The 26345-nt window shown below is 39.6% G+C and overlaps 1 protein-coding gene across 3 annotated transcripts in view; it reads left to right on the top strand.

The window, feature by feature from the left end:
• Nucleotides 1–26345, top strand: part of lpp (LIM domain containing preferred translocation partner in lipoma) — a 169086-nt gene that overhangs the window by 46037 nt on the left and 96704 nt on the right. For all 3 annotated transcript variants that reach the window (XM_069680589.1, XM_069680587.1, XM_069680588.1), the window contains one exon: nucleotides 12199–12398. In XM_069680589.1, the coding sequence (XP_069536690.1) occupies nucleotides 12203–12398 (196 nt within the window). In that variant the 5' untranslated portion in view covers nucleotides 12199–12202. The remainder of the gene's footprint in view (nucleotides 1–12198; nucleotides 12399–26345) is intronic.

Below are 26345 nucleotides of genomic sequence, written 5' to 3'. Positions count from 1 at the left end.
TAGAAGTAGATAAGTAACCGTTGTTGTTTCTGCAACTCGCCCGACAAGTTCCCTCTCACCTCTGTGTGTAGCACTCGCTGCCCATCAGGCCCCTCTCATCGGGTTACCGTCTGACTGCAGACACGATGAGTTGTGATCGAGACCCTCTTTCCTGCCGAGCCCTGAGCACACCTGCTTTGACACAACCCAAAGGTGATTTTGCCTGCTAGCCTGTTGTCACGGCTGGTTTGTGTGAAGAGGCCGGAGCTGGTGCAAAGACTGACTTACAGCAGGTCACTTCCAGACAGAGTGTTGAAACGGGGCCGATTGTTGTTGGTATCGGAGGTGAAGTTGTTACAAGAACCAAGACGACCTTTTTTTTCTCCAGGCAGTTTAGTTACTTGTTGAGGCCGTTTTTTTCTTCTTCTTCTACAAATAAAAGTGAAACACAAACATTTCCCGAATTGGGCTCCAGAACATCACAACTTTTTATACAACAGTTAGATCCAACCAAGTAATCTGATTGGATAAGAGGCATTCCATGAGGGCTGATATAGAGAAAATCATCACTGGGACTTTTCACTCTGTGTATCACTCCGCCTCAGACAAGTGTTCTGAATACTCTTAATAAACATGACAGCAGACCGCGTGTGTCCACACTGACTCTTATTTCACTGGTTGATGATACATTAAAACAAACTGATAAATGTACGTGATAAAAACAGCTGATCTGTGGTGACCTGTAGACACAGAGAGCAGGAGAATATTTGGGTTGCTTGGCAACAAAAGTCCAGTTTCAGTTAAGTTGTGGAACTAGTCGAGTTGATGGAGCAAAAAGTAATCATCTATTGTTGATTCTTACTTTTTACTACTATTTACCGCTTGTATAACTGTTGTATAAAAGCAATATCACACTCAGCGTGTTATCTAGCCTGGAAATCAGGCTTCGGCCTCCTGCCTACGACCGAATCACAGCTGTGATAGTATTCAGTACAACATCACTTCCTCTGATGTGATACTGTTTAATTAGATAGCACATATAGGGACAGGCACTAATATTTTTAAGTACTTACCTCACGGACAAACAACCCCTAAGTTTTATGGCCACAGCACTACTCTGGGGCCTAAATTAAAGCTTATGTAAAAACGATACAAAAAGGCTGTTCAATGCAACTTGATACAGCCTCTCTCAGCTGTGACACTTAAATAAATGCAACGACCGTAATAGATAAAAAATAGATGTTTAATGTTTAATGATGTTGGTGTGGCTGTGGATTATTGGTTGGGTCGGTCGTCTCTAAATCAGAAGGTTGACGGTTCGATCCCTGACTGCTACAGTCACATGTTGAAGAGTCCTTTAGCAAGACACTGAACCCCAAATTATTCCATAGATCCTGACTGGAGATTGGCACTTAGGCCTTTTTGTGAGTGTGAAAGGGTGAATGTTACATGTGTGTAAAAGTGATATAAAGTCCATTTACCATTTAAAGGTGCAAACTAGATTAATACCTCTGATCTAATGTTATACTGCGACATGTCAGGTCTAAGTGTCAGGGCTGGTATCAGCTCTAGCAGTCGAAAAAATCAACAGAACAGGAGGAACTGAGTCGTGCTGCTGTACGGGTTTGTCTGCTACACTTGCTCAAGTTATTTTGCTGCTGGAGCCAGAAGCAAGAGTGCAAGACCAGAGCTATGCACATGCGATATTTGAAGGCCACGGAGTAACTCTTTGTGGCCTGATTAATGTCAAACCCTGTAACAGTATGTTATGCTCATAGAAACCTCGGTTATATCTTCTTAATAATATCTTTGTTGTCCCCCTTTCTTAAAAAAGACCACAAGATGTGCTAGTGGCCTCCTGATGTGTGTGCAGAATACAAACAAAACGGGGACCAACTCGAGGAAGCTTTGATCCTTACCGTTTCTAGTCGGAAAAACTCCAAAGCCCAACACAAGAATGTTAAGAGGGTTTTTCTTTTGCTACCAAGGCGTCTTAAAAATGTGTCATTTAGTTAGCTCCCTTTTTCCTGCACAGATTTGACAGACGGGATGTAATGACTCCTTTAACCCCCTCTGACTCACTGAGACCCCTCTCTGACTCCACACTGATGTTTTACTGCACTTGATCTGTACCCCACATGTTTTATAGGGATAAGTAATATAAGAAATGATTGTCTGTCTACGCACAGGAAACCCCTGTCTTTAAAGGGATTAACAAGTAAAGTCTTCCTTACCTTCTCACATTTACATGCACTAATAACCTTTAATTCTGGGTCACTGTGTGAACAGTTTGTAATGTACAGATAATCTCAGCAAGATCTCCTGATAAGCCATGAAACACTGCAAGTGAAACCGTCCCTTCGCTGTAAAGGCTTCTGACACTATAAACAATGTTTTTCATTATTAAAATGACTGGTCGTCAGCGATGCTTTTAGTCACAAAGAAAGATTAAAGTCCCCTGAACTAGTTTATCTGCCTTTAAATCAGCACCAGTAATAAAATCCCGTCCTGTGATCCTCAGCAGGCATGGAGTTGTTCTTGTCTTGTAGCCGTGCTGTTTGCAGTGGCTATGTTTCAGAACATGATGTTAGACTTGCCCGGTCCTCTGATGCCCTGACACTGGTATTGCACTTCCACTATTAAACTTTTAACACTTGAAAGAGGTCCAAAACAGCTTTTTGCTTTTATTAATATGTCAACATGGCATGGTGTCAGGCTTCGGGCACTTTCAAATATTTACCCTTTTCCGGATCCATAATGACCACTTGAACTCTCTGCTCTCGCCTGTTTCCAAACAGTGGAACGTGGGGAGCGAGCTCTTGTTTGTGTAATGTCGCATTAACCTGTTCAGCCATTCAACCAGCCCTTTAAAGCAGAGCGAGTCCAACGCCGGGAAGACTCGGCAGCGGCCTCTTGCAGATGGGAACCTTTAATTTTTAAAGCGTTTTCATCCGCATGGCTGATCCTCCGCACGTTGCGTCACGAACCATGAGTGCTAATCCCTGTAGCCTACCACCCCTCTATTTGGTCTGAAAAATCTGCCAGCCAAAGTGTATCTCCATCTTCATCTCTGCAGTGTCTTTTTGAAGTGATGTTTTGATCTGTGCCTGCTGAACCAAGGCTGTGTAGTTTTAACTGAACTCCACTCATGGGACGAAGCACAAGGTGGGGAAAAAAGCTCCATAATTGCCCTTTAAATGTCAATTCACTTTTTCATCAGACATGACGATGTAGAGGAACACGTATTATATTAAGGGCAGCACTTGACACCTTTTAATATTATAAATCATTATGGTTAAAGTTTTTTGACGACATGTGCTCTGTTTCATTTGCAGTCCTCATGGGACAAAATGTAAAATGTAGATTACACACAAGAAGTAGACGGTGATTGTCTCAGATGATTATTTGTTCACAACATTTATTTAAGACCTTGATGTGACAGGGAAAGCAGGCTAAGCCCACACACTTCCTCCATGCCACAGAGACGTTTAATGATCACAGCATTTTAACACCTGTATATCAAAAATAACAATCCACAATGTACTCCAGATTAAGACAATACAAATGTCATTCCTTACAAATGGCAGAGCTGCCAAAGTGCCCATCAGTGTTAATGAAAATAATGGATACGACTGTAACCAACAATCTCAGATCTTTTATTGAGATACGATCGTATTCTTAGCGCTCATTCATTGCATGCACACTATTTTCAATTTTTATTACATGCTGCTGTAACCCACTGTACACTATAATCAGCAAACTGTAGGCAGGTGCGGTTAGCGATTAGCTGCTAATAAAGTGGACCATTAAGCAACTAAAGAAACATTACAGAAACATGTTAAATGTGGCTCTGCATCTCTAGATGTGTTCATAACCGACTGCTAATGCGTTTGCAATTTCCTCTGTAAAGCGGATGATGTTTTAATGTGAAGAATAAAAGCATTTTACTTTAATGTAACATATTATTGCAAAAAGAAAATGTTCATTTTAAAGATGAGGTAAAAGAGTAGCATCATTTAGCCTTAGCTTCTGAGTTGTTTACCTGAAATACAGACAGCTTTATGTCCAGATATGATCTCGTACTCGACTGCTGTGTGACTTCTGACTCCTCTCTCCTCCTCTGTCTAGCTCTGTTGTCTGACAGTGTCATGATGTATTTTTATATTTGTCATCAAAACCAGCTTTTGTCTCTGTAGGCAAAACCTGATATATGTATTTCCTCTAAACCACAGAGCCACATGTTGCCCTCGGTGACGTTGGCCTTTCATATAATGACACAAATACTGTAATTTACTGAGTAAATCAAACATACACTGTACTTCCATCCTCTAGTTCTCCAAATATATATTAATCCGCAGCTGAAAATAGTCCCCAACGAATGCATTGAAGTCATATTAAACAGTTCCCAGCAGATGTACACGATAGCTTCAGATTCTCAGCTTTTACTTAACTTCTGTTCTGTTCATCTTTTACTTGCCTCAGTTTTTCAGAGTGAACAAAACACTTATGAAGGTAAAATACACTTGAGTCTACTGCTGAAGCAGGAGTCTGTGGCGCATAGATCTTTGTGTATTTATCTCTGTTTAGAAGGCAAAAGAAAGGAGCTATTGAAGCTACTACAGCATTTTAGAAGATCCTAAACACCGCCACATCCAGCTCTGCACTTTTGTGTATGTTTTCAACATGCGTTTCAGTCTCCCAGCCACAAAGATTTTCTCGACAGCATGTCATACAAAAAAAGAAAAAAAGACAAATCTGTGAACCCCTGCCATTTTGTGTTTGAATTCTGTACTCTCTGTGGTCCTCTTTGGATGGCTTTGTTTGATAGTTTCCTTGGTGGATATGAAAGATTAATGCAGCAGAAACACCTGCAGCAGTTCCTCAATGACAGCTGTAAAAGTGCAGCGGAACAGCTGTGAGAAGACAGCCCGACTGCTGTGCCCCCATAAAGCAAACTGTTAAAACATGGTGTCACAGCTTTGTGAGTCATCTTGTAACTGCCCCAGCAATCACAATCGACTTTCCTTTCATGACGCTTCAATACGGATGCAGCCTTTTCTTGTGACTGCGTGGATACTTTCGACCTCTGCCATATGCCTCCTTATACCAATATATTGAGTGTATGTGGGTGTGCGTTTGTTCATGTCTTCCTGTGGTGCGTCTCGAGGGAGGAACTTTCAGACAGAAGAGCAGTAAGCAAATGCATTATTACAGAACACTAAGTCAAAGTTAAACAGACAACAAAGGATGTCATGTTCACTTCATCACATCATATGACCTCACAATATTACTCTGTTCTGTTGCAATGGGTCCACATCTGTTGAGTCAGACTCTGGTACTGTATGTGCTGCATATATCCTGTTGCATATATGTGTGGGTTTCCTCTGGGTGCTCTGGTGTCCTCCCACAGTCCTGAGACACGCAGGGTGGAATGGAAACTCCAAAGTTGTGAACGTGCTTCTGCCTGTGACAGGCTGACTGTCATAGGAATACCCTGTCACCGTTTCGTGCTAGGTCAATCTCAAACCATCCTGAATAGGAAACAGATGCATAGAAGACAGTCACGACTGAATGTTTTCTGTACTTCCTCAGAGAGTTACACTGTACTATCAAATGCTTTAAAATGTCCGAAAACCACTGGAAACCACAGACTTTCCAATTTAATTTCCATTCCTTCTGGATACTGATTCTGATACTTGAACTTGTGTGTCAGCAATACCAATCCAAATCCACTGCGATAGAAAATACACGTTATTTTTTAACAGCTGTAGGCCAAAACTAGCAACCCTGTCTGCCAACATTATTGCCAACCCATGAAACCCTTTTTCGTCACCCTAAAAACATAGTTGCCACTGGCAGCCATAATAAATCAATGGTGGCAGCATAGGCTACTGTTTTGGAGCAGTGAGAAATAATTTCTGGTGAAACAAATACATGGTTTTCAAAGCTAATAAATTATGCTATCAGACAGGGGATGGAATGGAGTTCTTGCAAATACCAATCCCATATTTTAGTTGATATCGGGGCATTTCTGATACTGCAGTACTGACAAAAAAAAACAAAATCCAAAATAGTGTTCTAACTATGTAACTTATGGTAATATGTGCGTTAGGGAATCGCAGGGTAACTCACGATACAATACGATACGTGGCCCAAGATAATGATAATATCTGACACAGCGATTCTGCGATAATTGATATATAGCAAGACAATCATATAACGATACATCACGATACATCATCATATAACGATACATCACGATACATCATCATATAACGATACATCGCAATACATCATCATATAACGATACATCACAATACATCGTCATATAACAATACATCACGATACATCACAAATTGAGATAAACAATGATGCGGTATCGATATTTGGTGCCAGCGATATGATAATCGTATCGCACCGGTCGGGATGACGATATATCCCGATATCGATATTTTGGCCCACCAAATCCTTCCATAAATTCATCCATCCGCAGATTTTTAGCAGTTAGCATTATAATCTTCTGCAGATGGTTACTGACGGCAGGGCTGTTGCCCTTCTTGGCTGTGGGAGTTTAGTTTGTTTATGATCTATTTTCACAAGCGGTTGTTGAGTGATGGTGGTGGGAGTTCAGTTCTGTATTAACGTGGCACTAGCTAACAATACTTTTAGCATTCCATCGTGTAGGAGCATTTCACTAGCGTTGCATGTGTATGCTAACTGATATGGCATGGTTAGAACTTTGTAACCGAAAATTCGGTGATTAATTGGAATGCTAAAAGTAATGAACATTAATTTTCAATCAGATATTCATGAATGCTTAATGGGACTTATTATTTCTTGTCAGAATTTCAGAGGCTGTGAATCTGATTTGATTCACTGGTTCAATCTGTGAAAGCAAAAGAGGAACTGAAAACTACAATATATTCACCAAAACAAGGCCGTGTTTCATGAGCAGCTTTGAATGAGGTTCAGATGCAATTGGAAGTTAAACCAGAAAATATAGTTTTAAGTTTATTGGAAGAAATGGAAAACAGCAGACAGAGAATTAGGATATTCCCAAACTGCACTTAATGCCAAACAGGAAATCAGTCAGATGATCATAAATACTGTAACTCTTTGAGCAGGCTTTGGCAGAATTTGTAATCACTTGCATTCATCACAACAGCGAGCAATCTGTCACTAACAGGAGCTATGGGAAACACAGTTTCTCATGGGTGGAAATAAAATGAGCAAACTATGTTCTAGCACAACAAATGCAATGATGGGGATACTTCTTGCACTACAAATGGGTCAGTCTGGGGCGCTCTTTAGAGGGAAACATACACGTCAGATCACAAGAAACCTCCAAGGCAATCTCTATCTAGACCACTAAAATGGTGTTTTTTATCATGGTACAGTCACATTGGACCTGAAAACAAACTCAAAGGTCAGGGACTAAATCCTGTCACTTTAATGTTACTATTGATGACGCAAATGCAAATGGAAAAAAAAACCTTAAAGATCTTTGAGGAGCTCTCCAGTGAACACTTACGAGGTCTGGGATTCCCCAGATCTGTTTGGTCTAAAACAAATATTGTAGCACTTGGTCCTTTTTTTCTTCTCAGAAACAGCTTACTTGTCACTGTTTATTTTGGACTGTAAAAAAGAAGTGGAAATAACCACTGTCATTGATTTTTGGACTGTCTTTTTAAAGCCTTCAAGTTTGGCATTTGGCCATAGCCAAGTTGTTTTTTTGGCACCAGAAGTGACCATATTTGGAGGACAAAGTTTCACATTGCTATGTGTCTACCCTGGTTGACAGGTTGCCTCGCTGGAGACCATTAACTTTATATAAAGATGGACGACACGTCTCCATCTGCTCTCATTGTACGAAATTGAAGCCAAATTAGCGCCCGTGATAGGCGTAGCCATCTTGCGATGGGGACGTCATTTGGAGCCAGAGTCTGCGCAGTAGAGATCGGCAGGTGGAGCCACCGTAGCCACTTCCGCAACAAAAACACACACTTAGCTTACTAAAAATAAAACAAGACAGAGCCCGCACGCCGGCATATTTAACAGCAAAACAGCTTCTTGTGTTGGTCTGAGGTTAACGTTCACAGGTATGGGAACTTCAGTGACATTAGTGATTGTTTTAGTTCCTCCTCTAATTTGCCAACAGAGCTGTCAATCATCCTTTTGACAGCATCGAATAACTAATTAAAAATAAACTTGTCAGAAAAATGAACACTTGGACATAAATCAGCATGATAAGAACTAACTACAAACAGACTTCTTTTTTCAGCTGGTGGAGTCGCCCCCTGCTGACCATTAGAAAGAATGCAGGTGTAAGGCACAAGAGGCAAGAGGGCACTGTCCACTTCCTATACAGTCTAAATGAACCTCAGAAGCCTGTGAACCGTTGTTGTCAGGGACCATTTCTGCAATAGAAAACACATTATCAGTTCAGAATTTAAATTACATTACATTATACATTATACATTATATTATACAGTTAACATGGAAGCAAAGCAATTAGAAGTGTAATCTTTGAATCACTAGACTCATTATGTACCGAGGTCATCAGTGCGTTGGGTTCAGGTTTGTGTTCCATAAAATGACACATAAATGACGTGTCTTTAAGAAAGTTTATTTATATATAACTGTAGTTATAGTGGGTTTATTGTGCACTTAAGGGCCCACTGTGTATAAAGTGACATCCCTCTGTGAAATGTTTGCCATCATCAAAAAATGTTACGGCATACTGAAACGGAAATTTCCCATTCAACATGTCGTGTATTGAGTCTTACTCACACAAGCTAAGATCATTTCTTCTTTTTTTCCTCCCCCTTTTAATTCATCTTGTATTTTGTTAGCCATTTGAGCGTCGACAAATGAAAGCATTTGCATTGAAAGGACAGGTGGGTGTGAGACACCAGCGCGCGTCTGAATCGCAGCATTAAGAGCAGCGAGAAGAATATCAAAAGTAGGAAGCATTCAGACGGCAGGAGGAGCAGGGATTTGAGCAGATATTAAAAGATGATTGTGCGTGGGCTTTTCCACACTGCTCCAGAGAAAGAATGTAAACCCTGTATCAGTCAGACGGAGGATAATAAACAGCCAAAAACATCAGAACACAACACAACAAACACAAACAAAAAGCAGGATGGGAAGAAGCGCGGCGTATAAATAGTTCAAATATTTCAAGTGATTTCAGAATGCGATGGTGAAACACTGGATGTTTGTGTCCTCAGCCACAGCAAGTTGTTTGACTCGGGTGTACTGTTCTTTACACTGTTACTGTATTAAGGTCATAAAAGTCCACAAATTAAATATAACACACAGATAAAAGCATTTATGTTTTATCTGTCGATATCAGCAGCATAGTGATACAGAAATGTTAATTAATCTCCGTATTTCTCACTAGAGTGTAAAAAATTAAGATAAAATTAATATTTTAAAATCAAGTTATACATTTTTATTGCTCTAATCAGATCTTTTGGCAGCTGCATCAACACTAAAAGATGATTGCACCACTTTTCTGTTATTAAGTCTTTGTGTTGTTTTTGATGCTCTTTGTCTCACTCATCACTTTTTTGATTTGTTATTCTGAAACGTTACAAAACAAGACAAGAGCAAAAAAAAGGTCCAGAGTTCAAAGTTTCCTTTCTACTTTGACGCATTGTTGCTTCATTGAATCGGACACATGAATACATGTCAGAACACAGAGTGTATTACCTTGTCTTTTGTTTTACAAATCAATATAAACAGCTGCTAACGTAAGTCATGTAAAGGAAAGTGATGTTAGTCTGACTCAATAGTTGAAGAAGAAAATGTGCATGTGAATCTTACACACACATAAACACTCTGACTGTAGTGCTGTGTGTGGAGAAAGCGGCCGGCCACCTGCTTTATCATACAAATGTGTAGAAACAGTGAGAGTCTACGGAAGCCTGAAGCGGACATGCATCCGTACATTTTATTTATTATTATTATTATTTTTTATTTATTTATTTAAATCTTGACCTATTTATCTTGTTATCTTGAGAAAACAAAGCCGCACCACCATAACGTCAGATGTTCAGAACTTGTATCTTCAGAGTTGCAAAAGCACAAAACAAACATAGAAACAGGCTTAACTGACCTCATTAGTGCGGGCGATGGCAGCATGGCATGTCCTGCTCTGTAATATCACAGTGACCAGCCTGTTGCTTTGTTTCCTAGATCGCTAGAAAATTATCCCGTTATCACGAGAAAACAGTTTTTTTATCCCAAGATAACGAGATAAATAGGTCGAGATCTCAAGAAAAAAACGGAAATTTATCTCTTTCACTGCAAATAAAATGTAAAATGTACTGATGTGTGTCTGCTTAGGGCTTCCATAGCAATGAGTCATGTTGGATGTTTTACACAGGATTCGTCTTTCTGAGCCTTTTAACAGTTCACTGCAAAAGAGGCAAATGTTGAGTGTTACCTGTGCTAGAAACAGGAATAGAGTTATATTATTAATAGTATATATATCAGTGGCTTTAAACACGGATTTACAGCTGGTGGCGACTTCTTTATTGACAGAGTTACCACAGGCTTAAGAAGTTGATAAATCTAGCCACAATTTAGGCCTTAAATAGTTTTAAATTTCTATTTAGGTATTTAATTTAAGAGCTTGTTTAAAGTTTGTATAAGCTATATGCCCAAAGAGGTTAAATACTAAAGTTTGCAACTGCATGAATTAAAATATTGCAAAGACATGTAGTTACAATCGGTGTATCATTGTCTTGACATCGTCTGTTAGCCGCTCACTGATCAACTGACTGACTGCTACTTGATTACGTTTCGCACAGTGTCTTTTACGCCCTGGGTGTAAAATTAGCTTTAATTTTAGGTCTTATGGTTGGAGGACAATGAGTTTGAACCTTGTCTGCTATCAGTCTCTGGAAATACCCATGAGGCCTTTTGTGTGTGAAAGCAATACGTGTAGCCTCAATTGAGATCCTGCATGCTAAGTGCTAGCCCAGGGCCGCTTAGGGGGTAGCTATTGGGCTTTAGCCAGGAGGTCTGCCCTAGCTGCCAAGATATGCAATATTACATACAACCACTGTAAATACAACCAGAGCCATCCCTGCCCCGAGTTTTCTCGTTGACCAACAACTTTTCAGTCCCTCGGGGTTTATTTCTTAAGAGTGATCGCAACAAAGGAAGCAAATTATTCCGTTAAAACGTGTTGTGTTGTAGCCGCTATAACCCAGTGGCAATGAGGTATTTAAATGTATGAAAAGGGACTTAAAAGGTATTACATTTACCCTCCTGGCTAAACCCTAATTGAGTTATTTTTATTTTAGGCCAGCCATGTCCACTTTTACTCCTCCTCACACCTGCTGTCTCATTCGATTGTCTATCTATCTATCTATCTGGGCAGGTTCATAATATTGTCAAATGTAAACTCCTCTGATTTTTGACAAAAGGAAGGTTTTTCTGTCCATATCAGGTGATGTAACTTTTAAAGCATACTGTGGTCTTTAAAAGCTTCAACAGGCCGCTAGCTAATCTGCAACTCAAATGTAGTTATGACCTCTACTTAATGAACAGAACTGCACTATTTTAGGTCATGCTCTGTATAGAGGATATCAGGAGTCAAAATTATACATGCAGTCATATTCTTTAAATTCTTTTAATATCTGCAACCACCTTCTATAACAACACCTTCGTGTCTTAGACTTGGTTCCCAGACACGATACACAACCACAACACCCACAGGTGCTACCTGCCCACTAACCATCAATGTCATCACACTGTTTGAGTGGAAACTTCATGTAGCAGAGCGTCCGGTCACTTGTCCATTAGTTTGCAGCAGTTTCAATTGAAAAAGTTCTTATTGTTGTTCCAACAATAAACAAGGATCGCTGCATTATGTTAAGGACTTTTGTCCGGGCCTGTTTCTTTAACAGGAAGGTCGCCGTTCTCCTGTTCTCAGAAACAGTTTATTTCTCATTTCTACCGGTGGTACCTGCTGGCAGTACTTTTACATTGAAAACACTAATAAGGTTTTTGTGTTCTTAACTGTGTACAGCCACATTATTTAATTCTATGACTTGTTTCACCCTATTTAGGCCCATTGAGTTTCCTTATTGTTATCTAAGCTTCAAGGGCCTGTTGAGCTCATCAGACTCTCCATCACCTACGTTATCTGACATTATGTAGTCTATGAATGCACAGTTTTAATAAGTTTTGTGTCTTCCTCTTCAGAACCATGTGGAACCAAGCAAACAGCGCCGATCAGACGGGACAGGTGGCAGCCAGGATGGAGACTACTCCATCTTTGGGAAGTGCGAGCATCTCCATCTCCCAGCAGCAGGCGCCCAAGAAATTTGCCCCTGTGGTCGCACCCAAGCCCAAGTTCAACCCTTACAAACAGATGGGGGAAGCCATTCACTCTGAGTCTGCAGGTAACAACACGGGAGAACCACTTAATCACTAATATCAGGCAATCTGAATGAGACTGATCAGGCCCAAACTGACAGAATCTCCTACCCATTACAGAAATGAGACTTCAGGGAAACATAATGTGTGTTTCACTCTCAGTTTACTGTATTGGTCTGCATTTCTCGTCCACTTTTGCCTAAATAACTTCATTTTCTCAACAATGAAGTGCACAGCGTCCCCTCAGGAACAAGTGAACTTGAGTAGCAAAGTCACTATTGATTGTGGGAGGTCCCACAGTTTACTGCTGACTGATTTTAAATCGGCACAAAAGGCCAACGTTTACTGTGTTTAACAGCTCCTGAACCAAACTCCTTTTTTTACATTGTTACACAACATGATTCTTAAAGTTGCGGAGCCATTTAATATTGTTTTTTATGGTATATTTTTGCCTAAAAAGCTCATTGATGACTGCAGCATACTGTTTATTGTAAATAGTTCTAACTTCAATTAGAGTCTAATGCTTTAAACAGTGAATAATTGTACTCAAACCACGAAGAATTTTATCAATAAAGTAATACATTAAACTTAACAGTAGAAAATTCTTCACCCGCACCAACCACATTAGACTTGATAAGACATGGTAAAGATAAGACATAAACAGCATGTCTCGGCCCTCGCGAGCTTCTGTTGTTTAAGCTGTAGATGTTATCTGTGACGGAGGCCTTGGTGCATGTCCAATTTCTAATAAACATACAGTGGTTTACAGTCATGTGTGGGCGCAGGAAGTCTTATGTTGTCTGCTTGCTTTAGGTCCCAAAGGAGTGGACGATTTGTTTGTATGAAAAAGCTTTTAATGCTACAAGTTGATTAACAATACACTTGTTTAATAGAGTTCAGGACAATAATTTGTAAGTTTATCTTTATTATGAAGTCTTTTTCCATTTCAGTCCGGCATAGTTAAGACTTACATTTGAGCCAAAGAGGATTTAAAACAATATAGAATGAAGTTGAGCAAACAGAAGAGAAGCTGTGCTCACAGAGCATAACTATGTCTGTTTTACATGAGACAGAAATGACTCCACTATGCAGAAGCAGCTTTAATAATCATCTTTGATGAGTCATATCCAGAGAAAGAGAGAGAGAGAGAGAGAGAGAGAGAGAGATTGGCTTGTATTATAAAACGTAATATTTAGTTACCTTTTTCTAGATCGACTCCCAAGGTTCAGAGAAATACGTATAGGAGAAAAGCATGTTTCAGGTTTGTGTGGTTCTATTTTAGTGCTCAGTAAAACGCTCAAGACTTTTTGACCTAAAGAAACACATTTTTATGCAAATTAAAGGAAATCCCTCACTGCATAGAATAATTTCATTATGGTGTCATTAGTAAGAAACAAAAACTGTGAGGACCCGCTCACAGCAGCTGTACATTTCCTGATTGTTTTCTTGGTAACTCTTAGTACATATTAGTTTCTTATTGTCTATTTCTAAGTCGTAAAAAAGCTCTTATAAATGCCTCACTCTACTACTCTGTTAACTAAGAGTTTTCCTAAAACAACCTCTTAACGCTGCATTTTGTTAGTCAGTATTGAAGTTGTACATAAATTACACTCCTAATGTGCTTTGCTAAGTATCTGCCTTATGTGGTGATAGCACCGCAGTACTGAGCAAAGCATTTCAGGTTGTTATCAGATACAACAACTTTGTGACTTAGTATTAATAAGAAGAAATTATGAGGTTACTTGGAAAACTCTTAAATTGCCTCGTAGCTGTAAAATATAGTCATGCAGAATAAGTATTAAATTAAATACTAAATATTAAATGCTATTGTATGACTTATAAAGACCCAATATACCACCAATACACATGCTAAAAAGCAACTAGTAAATGATCAATGATTGTACTTTATATCCTACATAACATTAAGGTTTGAATAATTGTCTACAAAAGATTTGCCATTCCCAGTGCGTGCACAGTTACTTTGTCTGAAGTCCTCAGTGAGCTTGTTGTTCTACAGTAAAGGTAAACCATGGCACTTAGAGCATATCATCCACCCATATATCTCCCACCTCCCCATCTGCTGTGTGTGTTGTAATGTGAACATTATCTAAACCTCTGCCCTCAAACCCCCCAGAGAACCCTCGATTTCCAAAACACGGGAAACGGTTATGAAATTCAGCGAGCAGCGAGCGCGCTGCCGGCTCGAAAACACGGCTGTCTGTTGGGGTTTGTGGTTTGAGTTGTGGACCTGTCTGCTGTTCCAGATGTTAGTGTTGTAAAAAAAATGTTCTTGGACGGCTTCTGTTTGAGCTCATCCCACCGCCGAGGACAAAACAACAACACTGAATTTTCGGTTTTTCTTAAAGAAATGTGTTTTTGAGGCGACCAATTAAGAGTTTTGGTTTAAATACTTTGGCCTGCAATGAAAATATATACCTCTTAAAAATAGATAAATAAAGGAACAGACCAAAATGGTATAGCCAAATAACAAAGTGCATGTTAGGATTTGTTCAACGTAAAACAGTGACATCACAAAAGTAGTACATTTGGAGCCACAGCAGATGCATTCTTGAGACTCAGACAGGACAATTTTTACGAGTAAATAAAATGTGTTGGTGACCCAAATTCTCATTTCACACCTACAAAAATAAATAAATGAACCCTGGACCTCTTTGTATTGATATATTTTAAAGCCCTTTAATTCCAAATGTCTTTAATCTCGACTTATTGCCAACGTCTTATTTTCATACATTAATCATTGTCTGGGTGTTAAGAGGATTAAAGAAACAATATAAAGAGGGTGGGGAAACATCTGTAGGTAAGGCAGTTATAGTAATGTCGTACTCTGTCATGTCAAATGTTTCATTTTATGAAACAAGTCATAATAGAGCTGCATTGTTAATACAGTATGTCCTGACCTCGGTGACTTGGGTATAATTCCCCTTTTTCCTATTTCATCTCTAAGACTTTCCATTGACTGTAACAGTATTTATATAAACTGTGTAGTGACTGGAACTATAAGATTCAGTTCTCCTTTACTGCTGATAGAAAGGTTAAATATGGAGGAAAAACTTAGATAGATTAGTGACTGTTTTAAAGTCCTTGCAGCTGTTGTTGCATTTAACACGTCTTATTGCTTGTTTCCTTTAGGTTAATGTTATGACTTCCGGGCTGCTGCGGCCTTATTTTTTATTAAAACGTTCATTTTAATAAAACCTCTCATGACTGGTTGTTGTCGACATTTTGAACACGCAAATATGTAAAGCCATCAGCAGACATCTCCACTTGTCAAAGGATAAGACGTCTTTATGAGCAGATTATCTGGGTCTCACTCTGTTTATTTATTTATTATCTTTTATATCAAATGTGGGGAGCGTCTGATGTAAAATTGAGGATTAGCATAAAAATTAGGGGCGAGTCAGTTTGGCACAGCGCCTGGCGGTCCCTTTGTCTGGCAGAGGCCAGCGGCAGGGCTGCAGCGAGCGGTCTGAGGCCGTGTTTATTGTGGGGACAAAGGAGCCGGTGCAGACGGGGCGGCGCACAGTCACAGAGGTCTGCACTCTGATTTCTTCTAATGGGAGAACTTGTTCTGATTAAAGCCCCAGCAGGAGGAAGTGAAAGACATATAGGTCTCAGACGCTGAACCTTCACTCACAATTTCTTACAACAGATCAGACTTTAGGGTTTAGGTTGATCTCTTATGTTACATGTAGTGTAGGAAGGTCAGGCATGTATGCTTTATGAACATCAGTGTTAACATGTAAAACAGACTGTGCTCCAAATCTTTAAAGCAGGTTCTTTTTTTAACATCCAAACTTAAAGATTGTATTAGTAGTTTAGTAAAAGTATACTGATTTAATATGATGGTTTTAAAGTGGGGCAATTGATCGATTTTAATCAAGTAACTTCAATTTATTGTGAAAGACGATGCTTAAGACTTTTACTAGATAATGATTGTACCAAACCACCTCCACTTCCCTGAGCTTCTGTACTTTGTAGTGAAGGAGAGTTGTGTCAACATGGCAACATGTGCTATAATAAAGTGATGAGTTTGTTCCCAAAAAAGGCTCCTCAGTCGCCTGAAAGTAGTTCTGTTGTGTAGCGTCCAACCTCCAGCAAACACTGTCCACTCTAAAGTTTGTCTTTAGTCTTTGGTGGCTAAAAAGAAGCAGCAGCGACTCATTTATTCCATCAAAAACAGAAACATGAAGTGTGCTATAAGTAGTTCACATTAGCCATTCAAACTGATTAAAATCTGTTATGGTGTTAAAAAAAAAATAGGTTTGCATTTTTAGGCCGTATCGCCCAGTCTGAATAGTTGTGTGATTAGACGAGCATCCTACAACATACAGTGGAAGAGGTGGACAAAATATCGTGAATAACAGCACAATGCAATCCAGTGCAACAGTCCTGCAATAAAAACTGTTTTTGAAGCATATTAGATTCAGTTTGTTGAAACAATATTGACAACAGTGTGTCATGTTCTGTATGCTGCCAAGTTTTTAAATCTTTTTAAAAACCCTTCATGTTAATGGAAGATGGAAGGCGTAACAGGTGCATCAATACCTCCATCCATCCACTGCTTATCCTGTTAAGGGTCGCGGGGGGGCTGGAGCCTATCCCAGCTGTCTTTGGGCGAGAGGCAGGATACACCCTGGACTGATTGCCAATTACACAGAGACAGACAACCAGTCTCGTTCACAATCGCACATACGGGAAACTTTAGAGAAGTCAATGAACCTAATGAGCATGTGTTTGGACTGTGGGAGGAAGCAGGAGTACCCGGAGGGAACCCATGCATGCATGGGGAGAGCATGCAAACTTCACACATAAATTCTCTAAAAACTCTGATATCAGACCCTCGACATTCTGTTAGGTTTTATTGAAAGTCCGAAATGTTTCCTTGATCCAATTTTGTGCAGCTGTCTGCACAGATCAGCACAGTCAGTGAGTATTTAGAGTCTGCTCAGTGGTCTCAGTGACAGACTTCTCTGTTTCAGTGTAAACTACACGTGAGAACATGAACGTGAGCGTGTGAAACGTGATGTCGAGGACAGAGGTCATTTCCCAAACAGACTCAGATTCTTTAAGCTCTGATCTGTAGTCTTTGATTCCACGTCTTTTGATGTCATATTTCCTTTTATTGAACACATGTGCCTGACCTTCTAATCAAAAAATTTTGAGAGATTTCTGAAGATTTTGACTTAGAAGATTGTTTTATTTACTTCTTTTTTTCATACATCATTTCAAAGGGAAGACCGATCTCAGTCAAGCATTGAAACGGGGATTTTTTTCTTACTGTATGAAGTGAATATAAACCTTATTGAGCACAGAGCGTCTCACACCACAAGAAAATGATTCACAAGCGAATGAGTCATTACGGCAGTATCATTCAGAATGTTCTAATATTAAGTGATTAAAAACTATAACATAATCTATTTAAACAAACGTAAACCACATGAATAAATAGTGAAGCCACTTAGAGACAGTAGCACAATGTTTCCTCGCTCATCTCTGGCTGCTGTTATGAAAGTTAATACGTTTTTGTGGCGAGATAATCATAGTGAAAGTTCCAAACATCCGAGAAGTGCTGTTTTTCATCAAACTTTTCACACTGAAGTTACCAGAAACGCGCTAATTGTTTGCTCAGAGCAGTTCAAAAGTGTCGAACATGTGCATAATCTGTTTTTTTTATTCCTCCCTGCTTGAGTGGCCAGAAGCAAACTGACTACCGGTTGTTATGTCAGAGTCCCTCATGGGTGTCACCAGGAGAATTTACAGGAAATGTAGCAGTGAGCGTGTCAGTGTCCCCATAGAAACCACAGGCTCACGCTCTGAGCGCATACAAAGGCCACTTTAATCTAAGTGGAGCACATACCTCAACTTTATTTGTTGTATTTAGTCTGCAGTTTATGCGAAGCAACATCCGTGAACTCTGCGATTCTTTTCATCTTTGACTCAAACTTTTTTCTTCTTTGTTCTCATCAGGTTTTTTTATAGTGGAGAACTTTTTGCCGACATCGTTTCAGATTTGATCGGATCTGCAGCCAGAATGAGACATTTCACTTCTCTAAATTTCACCGCTGTCTTTAAAAGAGTCACAGCATTATGAAAATATTGTTATTCATATCCTGTCTGTCCTTCCAGAGTGGTGTCCGCATAATGAGTGAAGACCACTGTGAATGCATCAACATACAGTCATTTACATTGTGTTAGAAATTAAACATAAATCTAGAATATTCATTAACTGATACTTAGAATTTGAAGCTTTAAAAACACCAATAGGGATGTTACGTGTACTGTAGGATAGTTGTCTTTTTTTATAAACTCAGAACACTAAAAACAAAATTGGGAAGAAAACTAAGAAACTATGACCCCCTTTACACCTCTTATTAAAATGCATTATTTTTCCTGACGTGTTATTGGGATCAGGAAAAAACTACGCCTGAATGCATCGTGGTCGTAATGTGATCAGATCGATCCTACACTGTGTTCAGATCTTACGTGGGTGTAAACACAATCTGTACAACGTGCTGGCATCTGTATCATCACTCTGCTCTGACTTATGATGACGGCTTTTTTGTCTGTAGATCCGAAACTTAGATGTCAATGACGAGAACAAGAATACATTAAAAATACAGATGCTTGTGTGCTGCGTTATGCAGGTGCCCCACATACAGAGGCCTCAGTCCTTGACGCACTGATCGCAGGTTCGACTCCCGGTCTGTGGTCATTCCCGACTCTCTCCTCCCCATATTTCCTGTCTCTCTTCAGCTATCCTATCTAGCAAAGGCAAAAGCCATAAAAAATAATCTTTAAAAAAAACATGCAAATTTCAGGTCAGGCTGTTTGATCTTCAGATAATGAGTCAGGTTTCAGATCACATGTTAATACTTTGCGAACATAAGGTTAATAGGGACAGAAGAATGAGAGACTGATACCACTGACTCAGGAGATGTTGATATGACGTGACTAAAAAGTACAGCCTGATGGGACTTAATGCTAATCTAAGCAAGCTAGGCTACCTGCTGTAGCTACGTAATATGTAAACAACTTTTACCCCCAAAATATTGTTAAAAATGCACATTATCATAAAATGCACCTTAGCTGCAATCATCTTTTTTTTCTAAAAAAGTTAAGACAAATTATTTTTCTAATTATGTTTTATGTATATATATATAGCTTGTAGCTTATATAGCTTGTAGCTTATATATATATAAGCTAAAAATCCTGGACATACTATATAGTTAAGTTAAAATGTAGCCCATATATAATAATGGTTATAGCTCTAATAAGGTGCTGTGTAGATTCAATAAAGTAGATTAAATTATTCGACTAACTCTTCTGAGCTTTGAATGTATTTAATAACGTCTTTGCTCAGCTAACAAGCCCAATGAAAGCTCTCCATCAAAAAGATTAGACACCTAATAAATTACATTAAGTAACCATTAGATGGTAATTATGTTTAAATGTCACAATTACATTTAGACTGTTGAAGTGTACTTGTAAGCATGGGAAGATCATAGAGCCTGGGGACAGGGCTTCACAGTTGATGTATGGCCCGTCTCCTCACATCCCCTCTGACCCGGGCTGTGTGGAATAACTGGCTGTAAGTTTACAGTCGACTCAGCGTGACAGAAGCTGCTTGGAAAGGTTTCATGTTATGAAACCGGCTGAGTTTACACAGCAGTGACTGTCTGCTGTGACATTTGACTGGCTTCATTTACTCTCTCTCCCATTTGTTTATAAGAAATGACAGCAGCGCTCCTCTCTCTGCCTTTGATGAATCACGCTTTCACTCATCAGCAAACCTCACCAACATCACACTAAGTGTTCAGCCTGTTTGCTGTTTCAACTTTTAACATAAAAAAGGCCAACTGTGGCTTCAAACCATTCACCTTTTCACAGCATTTGTTTCTCTGCTTTCAGACTAAAACATAATCCGTCTTTTGTTCCTGATCCGACTTTCTCCATTTGAATTCTTCTTAAAGTCGCAGAAGCCACTTTTTCTCTTCTCCTTTACACTTAAAACAAGCCTATCTCCAAAGACCTCAAATCCCTCCCTTGCATCTCTAAAACCAAATGAAGTCATAAATCACTCCTCTATACATATCATGCTAATTAAGAGCAGGGCTCGGCTGCTCTTCTGCAGCGGAAGATGGAATAAAACGGGTCCATAATTATGTCCAAACAATGTGCGCTCAACCACTGCCCCGGCACATTTGGATCGGGGTGTGTGGAGATAAAACATGTGGACTGACACCCAGGACTTAAACACGTCTCTGGAAGGGATTAAAGGTTTTTGCTTCTGAATAAAATAAAGACACTTCTTAGATTTTCTTTTTGCAAATATAAAAGAAGGAACAATTCAGTTTTTAAAGGGTTGGATTTTAGTTCTAACGCTTGATGCACGTAGAGCTGTCACGTGATGCACGTGGATCCACACTGTCTTACTCCCCTGCCCTTCCTTTGGCTCATGCAGCTCGTGTGAACGCTGAGACTCCAGCGAAGCAAGCGTTCAGCAATAAATCAAGTTGTGTGCAGGCCAAAATGTGATTTTTTTTTTACAGTGATGGGACAAACTCTCCCTGCTTCACTTTTATTACTTCTGCTCTGACTTCTGCAAACACTTTTCCCTCACTTAAATGTCGGCTGCATTATGCGAAAAAGAACGTTGTGCCGTGCTTTGTCCTAAGTCCCTAAAGACCAGATGGCCGACGCTAACCCACGTGTAACTCTGGTAATAGTGTACATATGTAAATCTGTAAACATATGCTCAACCTTCAGCCCCCACAGAATGTACTAATCCGAACCACAGAGCAGAACTACTTAAAAAAGACTCATCTGCAACGGTGGGATTTTTATCTGACAGAAATACTCCTCTCTATACTGGTGTTTCTCTTTTCATACTCATCATACTGCAGCAAAATATGCTACTGTTTTAAAGCTTTTACACATACATATTGTGTGATTAAAAGACAAATACAGTTGTCAGCCATGAGTCACATATGATACTGTAAGTGTTTATACTTGTACCACTTTAAAAAACAAAGTTTAATATTATGTCTCACTGTCACAGCTGGATCCATCTCCACTCTTTTATCTCCCCCTTAACAATCCTCCGGTTCCCGATAACCAATTATACCTCTTATAGCCTCTCAAATAACTTTAATCACTGATTAGGATTCCTTGTTCACAAAGAAGCTACTTAAAAGTAATTGCCCAATAAAGAGAGGGGAAGTTGTCGTATTAAGTAGGTCTTCCTGCTGCTTCTCTCATTAGCGCTCACTTGGAGCCTTTAACTCCCCATTGTCACAAATGGAGCCAGCTTCATTCACAGCACAGAAAGCTGTTCTCACTCTGACTGTGTTCACACTGTTTGAGAGCATGACAGCATAAGCACCACGCAAACCTGCAGAACAGCCAGTGCGTAACAGCTCCAGCACGTGTCTATTTTAGATTTATTACAAATTGCTGGAATATTTGCAGAATGAGTGACGCAGTTTGGATAAAGAGTCAGAGGACAGGAGGGGTCAAAGGTTACAGACCGCAGGCGGTGGTACCTCTGGCTTTGTTTTATTTTACAATAAACAATAGGTGGTCGTGTTTACTGCTGGGAAGCCAGTGAGGGATCCTGCAGACGCTCTTAATGGCTTATCACCAGTAAGAAAGTACAAACAACCTATGAATGAAGCGTATCATTTTCAGTTTCTATAGATCTTTGCAACACTTACATCAAACAGATTTTTCCCTGGATGTGATGTTACTGCTTCGCTGTTGTTTAGAAGGACGGAAAGTCCTCTTTTTGATGGTTTAGAAAGTTGTTCTTTAAAAAAGAGAAGTGGGAAACAGGTTACATCGCTTTAAAAGTTAATGTGCTTGCACTGCAAGATCTTTCAGTACATTTTTGGGGTCTATTTTCACTCGTTTCATTATATTTAAAACAACCACCATGTTTTGGAAAGTTCCGTTTATTTTTTAGCTTTAAAATAGAACTATATTGAAACTATCAAGAAACAGTTCAGTTTCTTTCCTGTTGTCTGCACGCTACCACACTCTTAGAAGACTCGTCTGAAAGTCTTCTACATAAAAAAACTGTAACGTTAACCCGATTTGCATCCCTAGCTGTGATATTGATACTAGCTACAACAAATGCTTCCTTGCACTCTGAGTTCATTGGGCATCGGTCATTATTGAGGCTTGTGGACAGTTATCTTTGAGTACTGTGAGGGGGATTGTTGGGGTTGAAACTGATCACAGGAACGTAAAGTGGGACGAGATCGCTGTGGTCACGGTTAAGATACCAAGCAGGGTTGTGGCTAAAGAACGTGTAAGGCTGGTTTCAAGCTTTGTGTTATACTTGGTGGGTTGGCAGCAGGGTCTGTGAGGATGAAATGGCAGATAGAACCCCGCAATGGATTATCTGAAAAAGCTCAAACTCGGATATAAAGCAGTAGCTGAGTGGAGATGTGAAAATATAACCAACCCACCAAAAACAAGCTGCCGTCTGTGCTTCATTGACCCGAGGCTAGGCTAACATTGTTGACTTGTTGGTGCTGCAAATGTCTCTTCCCAACTCCATGACTAAAAGCATTAAATTGTCAATCAAAGTCACCCTGTGGAGTTTCTGACCACTAGTAGTGCTACAGAGTAATGCTTGTGTCATGCATGCGGTTGCACGTGTACATGTGAGAGCAGACGGCTGATATTAAACGCATTCCTGCGAGTAGTTTCATGCAATATTTTTCACTTGACATTTGGTGGTGTTTAGGTTTAAAGAAATGCAATGACGTGCCAAAAGCAGTGAAGAAGAAAACGATAAAACATGGATGTGAAAATGGCTGTGTGTAAAATATTCCAAAAATCGTCTTTGCCAAAAGAGTGAGGAAATTCATTCAGCATGTTCGTCTAACCCCGAGGATGCATACAGTAAATACTCACTGTATGTTTCGGTCAAATAAAGCAAAAAATCTCTGTAGGGCGCCTGTGAGTCGCAGCTTTAATTTCTTGCTGTGTGATAATTGTTCAGCCACAGCTATTTAAATTTGTGCATATCCCAAACGATGAGTTATTGTGTTGAAAGGGCGTGTTTTACTGCTCTTTGGCTTTGGCGCTTTGAGAACCAGCAGCACTATAGAGACAGGTTCATCTTTTTAGCATTTCAGTACATGAAGCCAATAAAATCATTATTATTTGATTATACGCTGAGTTTTACTGGCACTGATAAGATCTTCTGGCCAGGACTGATGTGCTTTCAGAGTCAGATAATTCATTTTATTGAAGGAAAGAGCTGTAACTGAATGTGCCATTTAATAAAAGCTTCTATTTGTTTCTTTGCTGACCCTCTTTCAGCTGCAAACAACTTCAAGGTCGAGTGCAGGCTTGATGTGGCAGAACGTCTTTGCTTGGAAGGATAACAGGCAATAAAAACACTACTAGTGATTGTGTTTAACATTAGCACATTAGCACATTTCAATCTTAAATGACTGGCATGATGACAGGTACTAGAAAAAGAAGGTCGATGTAGAAAGATCCTTTCAGCAAAGACTCTCAATAATCCCTGTTCCTGCTCCAAGTCCTGCTTTCCACTGTTCCACATTCAGAACTCTAAGACCTTCTCAATAAAACATGCCGCCCTGAAACATTTACAACTCTTGTGTTTCCTGAAATGATAAATCCAAAACAGCTTTGATGTTCGAGAGAAATGTACATGAAACTTAATGTTTTAATTCTCTGTAAGCCACAAGTTACAAGTGACTTATATTCTGGCAAAAAGGATCCGTGGCTGAGCGCGAGGGGAGGGGGGACCGGGGCACAGCCTTGTTGTTCGAGCAGCATATTTTATTTTCTCTCCCAGAGGTTTAGTGAAGCTGTTACACTCTGGAGTTTTAGTGGAGGTCACAAGGTTATTATATAAACAATTCACATGGAGGCCCTCGAGCGCCCAGAGGGGAATGTTTAATGCAATGCTCACAATTTCTGAAATGTTGTAATGCTCAAGACGCAGACATGTGTACAATTTTAACCATGCTGCATTATCTCTCTGTCTTCCTTTTTTCCCCCGCTCCTTTCGGCTGTTTTGTCGAGGCAATGAAAACCACGCTTAATTAATTTGGTCAGCTGCCTTGGATAAACTACATTGATGACATCAATTAGATTCTAATGAAAACAGATAAAAGCCATGGAAAGCAAATGGAATTTCTGAACAGGACTCATCAAAGTCTTAGCATTGGAACAAATTCCCATTACGTCTCATAAAAGCCTTTAATTTGCAAAGCTCATGTCTGGTTTGGTACTTAGAAGTACATGGTCAAATGATTCAGTCTTAAGTCCTGTGCCAAGAGAGGCCAAATCAGAATTTAATTTGGCACGTAACTCCTTATCCTGTCTCAAACATGTGGAGGGATGCAATCCTTGGATTAGCGTGGACTTTAGAACTACAAATTTAGCTTGTTTCTCCTCCTCTGGCAGAACAAACACCTAGTCCAACCCATTTGTAACACAGCTTTTACATTTCCAATCTCAGGGAGAAGAAATAACACATGCTAACTCCAGATTAGAACTTCTTAGTTAACCAAATTGCTGCAATTATGTGTGTCAATCCATCGACGTGGGATGGCAGCGCTCCGTTTCTTTGTCTCTCTTTCTCTCTTCTGTAATGACTGTATAACCTCTTTCCAATGTCTCATTTGAGTTCTCATTTCAACACAAATTAGATTTTTATATTCTATTACTTTTTCCTCTTTGCCGCATTGTAACTTAGATAAATAAAAATATCTATATCATTAACCTAGGAGTTACTCAAAGCTCCTGTGAGGACTTTTTTTGCTGGTTAAACAAACTGAAATTAATTCTGGTGACTCTGTATGACCTACAAAAGCAAACCCAGGCATCAGGAAGAAGATTGATTATTTCTATATATCTATTAATGCCTGAAATTGCTGGCGCGGGGGGATTTCGTTCTCTTGGGCGCCATCTACTGGCAATATACAGTATTTGCAGGAGGACGCTTCCCAATTTAACCAGCCGTCTGCGGTTGGCTCCCTTTGTCACGGGTGTAACTCTTGATTTTCCTGGCTGACGGTCGCTTTCCTTTTTAGACTGTTTGCTTCATCTGAGCGTCCAATTTGTTTCTTTTTCTTTGGATTTTCACTTCTTGTTGAAGTTGTATCTGTAGTCATCCATCTTTTCTTTGTTTGTTCAGCCATAGTAGATTACTGTTTACTCACAACATTTACAGAAACCGGAAGTGCAGCCGCTTAGCTCCGCCTACCCTCTCTGCAGACCAACAACTGCTGGGTGATGGAAAATGCGTCCCTAACTGGGCGCCGATTTTTTCCGCTGATGTCACCACAGACACCCAGTCCGTAATTCTACTATATACTGCAAATGCAAAGGCTTTCATCAGTGGGCCGTAGGCTCAATCACCATTGTTGTTACCTCATCCAGATAGATAGTGACTCAACAGACATTTATTTACATGGAAATCTTCGAGATTATTACTTTAAGCATGTACAGGACAAAATCAGCAAACAGATAAGATGCACAGCTTTGTCCACAGGGGGCGCCGGAATCGACACAAACAGGAAGTTCCTCACAGGAGCTTTAAGTTCTGAGAATGAATTAATTCACATTTAATTGAAATGCTTTATTGGCATTAAAGTCTCAATTTAGAGTGTCAAAGTACAAAATGATCAGGTCTTTGGACATTAAACAAAGCGAGCGATATTAGCTACAGCACAACATTAAAAACAGAAAAATACAATATGTAACGTTTTGAACCAACCAAATGTATGTGTGTATGAGAGTCACTGTTACTTTTGAGCAATGCAGCTAAATAGCACCAAACATTAAGTGTTGCTGCTGTAAAACAAAGAAACTGTTAAAAATAGCCAAACAGTTCAAACAGCACTCAGTATTAATGGAAGAGAAGACACTGTGTCAGATGTGTCCACAAAGAGCATAATACATTA

The sequence above is a fragment of the Semicossyphus pulcher genome, unplaced genomic scaffold (genome assembly GCF_022749685.1).
Source record: "Semicossyphus pulcher isolate SPU_LCO1_2020_fin unplaced genomic scaffold, fSemPul1.0.p SCAF_4, whole genome shotgun sequence".
Lineage (NCBI taxonomy): Eukaryota > Metazoa > Chordata > Actinopteri > Labriformes > Labridae > Semicossyphus > Semicossyphus pulcher.
This window is presented reverse-complemented; position numbering and strand designations above follow the sequence as displayed.